Here is an 8,893-nt window from a genome sequence, read left to right on the forward strand (position 1 = left end):
GCACTGCAGCATAAATGGCTGCCCACTGTGTTCACAGTGTGTGTGTACACTGCTCTGTGTGTGTGCACTTCGGATGGGTTAAATGCAGAGCACAAATTCTGAGTATGGGTCACCATACTTGGCTAAATGTCACGTCACTTTTCATTCACTGCTATGAACTGATGGCGATCCTATAAGTACGATTTAAACCATGCTAATGCACTTCCATTAATGCCAACAAAGTGTTCAAGTCTATGCAAAAGAATGTTGTGGTCAATTGTGTCAAACGCAGCACTAAGATCCAATAGAACTAATAGAGAGATACTACCACGATCAGATGATAAGAGCAGGTCATTTGTAACTCTAAGGAGAGCAGTTTCAGTACTATCATACGGTCTAAATCCTGACTGGAAATCCTCACATATACCATTTTTCTCTAAGAAGGAATATAATTGTGAGAATACCACCTTTTCTAGTATCTTGGACAGAAAAGGGAGAGTTGAGATTGGTCTATAATTAACTAGTTCTTTGGGGTCAAGTTGTGGTTTTTTGATGAGGCTTAATAACAGCCAGTTTGAAGGTTTTGGGGACATATCCTAATGACAATGAGGAAATAATAATAGTCAGAAGAGGTTATAATAAGCACCTCTTTTAGGAGCTTAGATGGTAACATACATGTTGTTGGTTTAGATGATTTAACAAGTTTATACAATCTTCCTCTCCTATGGTAGAGAATGAGTGGAACTGTTCCTCTGGGGGTCTATAGTGCACTGTCTGATGCGAAACTGTAGCTGACGGCTGAATGGTTACAATTTTATCTCTAATAGTATCATGGCGGATGGCAGCAGCCCCTCCACTACGTCGGACCCTGGCAACTCACTCCAGCCCACCGCCTCGAGCTTCCATGGCAGAACACTCCCTCTCCCTGCTTGATGTTACCGCGTGTTCACCACAGTGGCGAGGGATCTTTGGCAGAGCGTGCCTCCTTCCACCGGGTTTCGGCACCAGTTTAACAATATACAACTTCATCATCACAGAAAGAAAGAGCCGGGAACCGGTGAACATTCAAAATTACATTTTAGTTACAAAATAACCACAAATAGCGCAACAGCCCCTCACGGACGACTGCCGTGCACAAACAAAAAACAAACACAAGATAAAGCCCAGGCCTGGTCCTCCCTCGTGCTTCACTGTCGTCGCTCCTCTTTTGTATCCTTCCGATCACATCCGTGGGACGCAAGACGGGTGAGAAGAGCAGGTGTTGCTGATTTCCAAATCACTCCACCGTCCTTGCTCCATTCCCACGCTCTCGGCCCCACCCCACTCGTCACAATGTGCTTTATAAGTAGTAATAAACAGCCAATATGCTAGTAATATACATGCTAATAAATAATTAATAGTGAGAAATGGTCGTTAAACAAAACTGTTACCTCAAATTCTATAATATTTTGGTGCAAATGTATCTGTAACTTCATGAACAGAAGGCAAATAAGATAGATGCTGACATGGACAGGTTGCATGGCATCATCAGAAAACTATATGCACAAAAAAAAAAAAAAAAACTTGAGGGACAATAGAGTAAGTGGCTCTGACTGCATTAAAAACTGGTATAATCAAGGTTTATGCCAACATTTGAAGTGTTCCAAAACTTTTAGTCAAAGTTGACCTAAAACCTAAAGCCAAAATGTGTTCTTGTCTTAGGACAGCTTTGATGAACTTTCTTGATCCACTTCAAATGTTGACTAATGTGTAGTATTGTCCTCAACAAGCCAAATAATGTGAGGCCTCATTCATGGGCGTACGACAAACAGTCCAAGACAAGTTGGATGCTGATGCCACAGAAGAAGCAATATGTGGGAAAATTATAATAATCCTTTGTTTCAGAAGCACCAATCACAATAATGAATATAATACAGCAGTATTGTATTTTCAGTCATAATTTAGTTTGGGGACCAATTATCACTATTAACTATTAACTACAACTTTTGTACCTCAATAATCTCCTAAATTGCTACTTGTTAATAGTTAGTGAGGTAGTCGTTAAGATTAGGTATTGAGTTGGGTTAAGGGATCTACTATTGCTCATACAGAATAAGGAATTAATATGTGCTTCTATAAGTACTAATAAACAGCCAATATGAAATTAATTTGCATACTAATAAGCATAGTTAATAGTGAAAAAATTTTCCCCAAACTGTATTACTGTTTTACTGTATTTTCTTTCATAATTTTCCAACTGAACTTAATTTAAAATTTAAAATTATTATTCATTGAAAATCTTGACTCATACTGTAGCTTTCAAATCTAATTTACAATTTCACATATTCAGGACTGGCACATCAGGGCAATCAATGGCTTTGGCGCCACTGATATCAAACCAGGGCCCGTATGTATAAAACTTCTAAGAAATGCTCTTAAGAATAGTCTTAAGCTTTGAATTAAGTGTCAGAAAATACTTAGTAAAGAGTAGGACTTTTCTAAGAGTAGGAGACATTTATAAAGCAGCTAAAAGCAACTTTCAGTAAAGTATAAGACTGATTCTTAAGTGCTGACTAAAGTGGGACTTAAGTGCTGTGAACTAAGGACTACAATGATGTTAACCCAAAATGTCCGCCCTGAACCTTTGAATCAGCCAATAGTGAGCCTGCAAGGGTGAGGTCACAGCAGCATGACACAATTAATTCATTATTTTATTAAGACATAACAATTATTTCAATATTTCAATTTATTTACAATAATTCGTTTTTGCTTTGTGCAACAAAAAAAAATTACAAATAAGTACATGCATTTATTTCACACAATTTTAATAGAGTTTCAACACATTAATTAAATGGACAAATGTGATGCTATTTAAGTAATTAGGCTGATGAATCACATAATTCAAAATTGCACTCACAGCTGTATATAAAGGGAAGACAAACGTTGCAAATTGTTTAAAAAAAAATGGATGCAAAAAGAAAACCAAACTGGTCCAAGGAAGAAAATCTTCTAGTGCAGTCAGTCCTTAAATGGAAGGATGTGATAAGAGGAAAATTCAGTCCAACTTTAACAAGCAAAGAAAAAAAAAATGCATGGCAACAGATTGTTTTGACAGTAAATGCAGCATTTCCTCGGACAAGACGTTCAGCAGAGGATTGTGAGAAAAGGTGGTACAATGTGTTGGCAACAACACGCATGGAAATTGCAGAATATAAAGAAAGCATGCGAGCCACAGGTACATTTTATTTTAGCTTATTAAACCATTTTATATTAAATGATTGTCTCCATGTGGTCAGCAGCTGCGTTCTTGTCAAACAGGTGGGGGCCCTCCATGTAAACCTCTGTCTGAGATTGGTGAAATAGTAGAGGAGATACTTGGAATGGCCAATCCCTCTATTTGTGGCATTCCAGATGCCCCAGACCCTGCACTTCTCAAATTGAAGGAGTTACAAAGATGGTAAGAAGAAAATTATGCATGTAATAATGTATGCATGTAATGTGTCTTTTTAATAAATTGATAGTATTTCAGTCACCACAATGAATTGAATAAACATGTTTGCACTGTTTAATATTTTCTGCATGTGAATGTAGTGTGGATAATTCTGGAGCCGGTCCATCAGATGCATCTTCTCCTGTATCATCTCAGGACATCTCCGTGTGTCCTCCAGATGAGCCTTCTTCCGCACAAGACACTGGATTTGCACAGGGCGCAGCCACTGAGGATCACATTGAGTCCCTTAAAAGAAAAAAGCTCAAATTGCAAATTAAGTTGCTGGAAATTCAAAATGAATATTACTCATTAAAACTGAAAAGAATTAAGAATACTCAATGATTGTAAATATGCTTTGTGTAATAAAATTGTGTAAGGAAAAATTTGTTTGTTGTTACTTATTGTCTACAAGTTTGCTTACCCAAAATGTGAGTTAGCAAAGCAGTCCATGAATGATGCTCTCCCCGAAATGCTTTGTAATGTGTGTTCGGTGGTATTGTCATCATTCTCATCATAATCATGATCACTGTCATCATCACCATGGTCCTCATTTTCATCGTCATCATCATCATCATCATTATCATCATCATCAAGCAATGGGAGGTTACGAGCTTTGCAAATATTGTGCAAAATGCCACAAGCCATAATAATGCGACAAGCACGCTCAGGTGAATGTCGAATCTCTCCATGAAGGACATGGAATCTTCTCTTCAGCTGTTCAATTCCTCTCTCCACCACGGCTCGTGTTACTTTGTGTGCTCTTCATGACGCAAAAACAATAAAAGAACATAGGTCAGACAAGTCAAGAATGTACTCCTTGAACAAAATTGGTATCTTGTCTACAGTTCAGTCCAATACAGTACCTGTTATAATTGAGCTGCTGTTCTCCTTGAGGTCTTCTGTAAGGGGTGAGAAGCCAGTGTTTTAAAGGGTAACCGAGTCTCCCAGCAGATGACATCCAGGGCGAACATAATTTTGTTCGAATAACCCAGTGAGGCCACTCTGGGAAAGAACCCGAGCATCATGTGTTGACCCTGGCCATTTTGGCACAAGATCGAGGATCTTGTAATTGGCATCAAATACGACTTGAACATTGATGCTGTGGAATCCTTTTCGATTGATGTATGTCTCCTCATTTACAGTTGGAGCAATGATGCGTACATGGGTGCCATCGATGGTTCCTACAACTCCAGGGAAACCCGCAATCCTCATAAAATCTGCTTGCTTTTGCCGTATAGTTTGAAGGTCAGTTGGGAAGTCAATGAACTGCCTCACTATGTCTGGTATGGTTAGTGCAGCAACAGTGGTATTTAAGACCCTGCTAACTGTGGACTGTGATGGCCCTAAGTCATCACTGGTGCATTGCTGCATTTTTCCAGTTGCCAAGAAACGCAGAGTCATTATAACTTTCATTTCAGCAGTTAAAGCATAGTTTCTTACAGTGGGAGAAGTTATTGAATTTCTGACTAGGTCAGTAACAAAAAGAATACCCTGACGATCAAGCCTGTATCGTTTGATCAACTCTCTGTCATCATATAATTCCAACACATTCTTACATTGTTGGAAACTACGCGGCCTCCTCCTCTCTGCTGCCATCTTGTTACTCCTTACTGGTTAGGAGACCTCTCCAGCTCTCTTAAATAATTTAGGAGCTAAGACCTAGGCTTAACACTTAGGAACCTTTATGAATCACACTTATTCTTAAGTCTAGGAATAAAAGTAAAATGACGTCATTCTTAGAATTTTGACAGACTTGAGACTAAAATTTTACTCTGAGTGGCTTTATACATAGGGCCCCAGGTATTATGTGTTTTGATGTGCCACATCTGAATTTCAATGCAAGTCCTTGTGGTGTTTACGGTGCACCTGATCACTGTATGCATTGTATGGAAAGTTGCTGCCTTAGACATTTTCCAACGTAAAAATAATGTTAAATGGTTTGAAATCATGTCAGATATATTACAGAAATGTCATTTTTAGATGATTTATCCCTTTTAAAGACTCCATTGATACTTTTATTCCTTGCATGGTGGTAAACAGCTTTGCCGTTCATGTGTTCTCATTATCAAAAGAATCGGATCCTCCCTGTTGCGGGAGTTGTGTGCATCGAGAGATGTTTTCTTTAAACTCTCTTCCCTTCTATTCCTCTGGTGGGTTTCAAGGGAAGAGACAAGTGGCACTTTCTGTTCTCAACTTGTCAGTCCTCATTAGCATCTACAGTCCTGCTGGGTCAGAGGGATTTTTGCCATTAAATATGCATGCACATCCACTTATAACACCTTCACAATGCCACAAAAGTCTAGGAAATATTTGCATTTGCAATGGCCTTATGCATATAGTTAATATATAACTCAAAAGGTTTACTATTTGCATATCAAATCATAGACAAAACCACACAAGCCACTTCAAGAATGTCAGCTGATATCTATTAGTGCACCCAAAGGTGGCCACTCCAAAAAAGATTCTCTGAACAATTTTGAGGTTTAATTTCATTTTAAATGCTGTGCAGCAAACTAAAGGTCAACACGTCTCTCTTATCTAATGATTTAATCATCAAAAAGCTGCTGTGAAGAACTGATACTTATTTTAGTACTGCATTGCAGAACTAATTCTGAAATTATATTATATCATTCCTCAAAGCATTGAACTCCACTGAGCTCATAGTGCAAGCAATTTCAACATAAAGAACATTTTATAGGATGTAGGATGTATCATGATCAAACTGGTTGTTGTCCAGACTAAAATAAAACTGTGATTTATTCATTATTATCTAAATTAATTTATAGATAGATAGATAGATAGATAGATAGATAGATAGAAAGATAGATAGATAGATAGATAGATAGATAGATAGATAGATAGATAGATAGATAGATAGATAGATAGATAGATAGATAGATAGATAGATAGATAATGTATTAGTAAATGTTGAAATTAACATTAAGTTCTATGAGTTCTTCAAGTCTTTTTCATTGTTAGTTTATCATTAGCAATTTTCACAAATAATTACAAATAACAGCAAGTAATACTGAATTAAATGTTCAAATGTTCAGTTTCTTGTAAAACATACTCCAAAAAGTTATTTGCAACTATGAATTTATTATTATTATTATTATTATTATTATTATTATTATTATTATTATTATTATTATTATTATTATTATTATTTTATATAGAATACAGAAATTCAATATGTGATCTCTAAATTCACCAAGAACATCCCAAGACAGTTTCACCAACCTACATTCAATGTAAAGTCTTTATTTTTCTTAATGTGATGTATCAGTTTTATTTATTTATTTATTTATTTATTTATTTATTTATAAAACCAATCAACCTTCCACTGTGTTACACGCAGGTCAAAACAGAGTATGAATTTGTTGACAAGTGTGTTATGCCCTGACACAAATCATACCCCCAGGATTTGAGTCAAAGGAAAGATGAACCATATCTGTGGATTTTTCAGATGTAGAGTTAGTGTGTGTATAGGTCACAGTCAGTGGATATTATTAATTATTTATATTTTGAACTCATGGGAGGTCCAGTATACTTACATTTCTCAGAGGTTGTGTGGGTTTTGCTTTAAGGATTCATGTGCTGCTGGCTTCTCGTTTCTGCAGAGGAAAACAGATGCAATAAACTGTATGAAGTGCTGTTGCTCCTCCATGCAAGTAGATGACAGTTTTTCTGCCCTTGTCCATGTCTATTATTCAGGTACCTTTTTTGGGGGGATGGGGCCAGTGAAACTGTGGATGTCTATAATCAAACACACACACACACACACACACACTCAACAGCAGCTATGCTCCTGATACAACACCAGTTAAAAAGACAAAAAAAAAAAAAAAAAACTGACAAGGTATTCCTGGCACAAAGTAAGCACACTATGACGATGGGAGAGAATGAAGATATAATCTGAGCTGAGAATGGACATGATTCCCTGTGGAATCCAAAGCTGTCGGGGCAGAACAGAGGCTCTCTTTGTTTTCCATTCGGCAGGTATGTTACAGGTGCTGATGGGGGAAGGAGGGTGTTTTGTAGAGCAGTCAAGTGCACCGGAGACTCCAGCCCTAAGCATGTAAAAATATGCCAGGTGGAAAATATTGCAATAACTGAAGTTTTGACAGCCCTGTGCTTGAATTCTAATTCTAATTCTACTTATATATGCATGTGTGTGTGTAAAAATCTAATTTTGTTGCTTTGCAGTCTGAAATAAAGACAGACACAGTTTTTGTTTTATCCAGCTGTATTTCCTCAGTGCAACTTACAACATTCAAATAAAATATATAACACCAACATGTAAACTAAATAAATAAATGAACAGAATCACTGAGTTGGAAAAATGATCACCCCCTTGTGTGAGTATTTTGTTGAACCACCTTTTACTTTAATTGCAGACTTTAGTCTGTTGAGATTTGTCTCTACTAACTTTACATATCTAGACTTTGCAATATTTGCGCACTCTTCTTTGCAGAACTGCTTAAGTTCAGTTCAATTTGATGGAGAGCGTTTGTGGACTGTAGTTTTCAAGTCATTCCACAGATTTTCAGTGGTGTTTAAGTCTGGGCTCGGATGAGACCACGCAAGGTGATTCAACCTTTTCTCCTTCAACCACTCTGTGTCAACTTTGCTGTGTGCTTTGGCCTTTGGGTCATTGTCATGTTGGAAGGTAAACCTTCTTCCCATTGACAACTTTCTGGTAGAGGGCAGCAGATTTTCTTCAAGAATTTGACTGTACTTTGTCCCATCCATTTTTTCCTTCTATTCTGACAAGTGATCCAGTCCCTGCTTTAGAGAAACAGCCCCAGAACAGGATATTACCACCTCCGTGCTTTACTGTAGGAATGCCGTTATTTAGATAGTGAGCTGTATTGGATTTCCACAAGACATACCATTTGGTGTTGAGGCCATATAATTACATTTTAGTCTAATGTCCCTCAGAATCTGAAGTTGTGTTTTGAAAAAACTCACTCACGACTGCATGTGGCCTTTCTTGAGGAGTGTTTTTTTTTTTTCTAGCAACCCTTCATACAAGCCACAATTGTGTAGAATTAGTGATATTGTTTTCACATGCACACAATGATCACCCTTTATATCTATCTACAGTACTTTATATACTGCTAATATATCTAAATTATGACCTATGCTCTCAATGACAAATGCAGAAAAGTTAATTCATGCGTTCATGACCTCAAGGTTAGAATATTGTAATGCTTTATTGGGTGGTTGCTCTGTGCGGTTAAAAAGCAATCTACAGCTGGTCTAAAATGCAGCAGCTAGAGATCTTACTAGAACCAGGAATTATGACCATATCAGCCCAGTTATGTGTACTCTGCACTGGCTCCCTACTGAACAATGAATACATTTTAAAATATTTCTAATAACTTATAAAGCCCTGAATGGTTTAGCTCATCAGTACTTGAGTGAGCTCATATCACATTACAA

General features: G+C 37.3%; 1 protein-coding gene and 1 long non-coding RNA gene across 2 annotated transcripts; one reads left to right on the plus strand and one right to left on the minus strand.

The window, feature by feature from the left end:
- Positions 1 to 2,621: 2,621 nt before the first annotated feature.
- On the plus strand, positions 2,622 to 3,833 carry LOC128016285 (uncharacterized). Its single transcript, XR_008184126.1, has 2 exons — positions 2,622 to 3,415; positions 3,550 to 3,833. It is a non-coding gene; the product is annotated as an uncharacterized LOC128016285 (long non-coding RNA).
- LOC128016284 (putative nuclease HARBI1) lies at positions 3,447 to 5,249 on the minus strand. The gene is made up of 3 exons (XM_052600781.1): positions 4,312 to 5,249; positions 3,870 to 4,208; positions 3,447 to 3,694 (listed from the first exon to the last, which is right to left on the minus strand). The coding sequence occupies exons 1-3, from the start codon at positions 4,404 to 4,406 to the stop codon at positions 3,682 to 3,684; spliced, it is 447 nt and encodes a 148-aa protein (XP_052456741.1). The 5' UTR covers positions 4,407 to 5,249; the 3' UTR covers positions 3,447 to 3,681.
- Between the last annotated feature and the right edge of the window lie 3,644 nt (positions 5,250 to 8,893).

Source organism: Carassius gibelio, chromosome A7, assembly GCF_023724105.1.
Source record: "Carassius gibelio isolate Cgi1373 ecotype wild population from Czech Republic chromosome A7, carGib1.2-hapl.c, whole genome shotgun sequence".
NCBI lineage: Eukaryota > Metazoa > Chordata > Actinopteri > Cypriniformes > Cyprinidae > Carassius > Carassius gibelio.

Coding starts and splice junctions, on each gene's coding strand:
- LOC128016284 (XM_052600781.1), bottom strand. CDS start 4,406: ATGTCATCTGCTGGGAGACTCGGTTACCCTTTAAAACACTGGCTTCTC. Junction 4,209..4,311: donor CAGCAGCTCAATTATAACAG/GTACTGTATTGG, acceptor TGCGTCATGAAG/AGCACACAAAGTAACACGAG.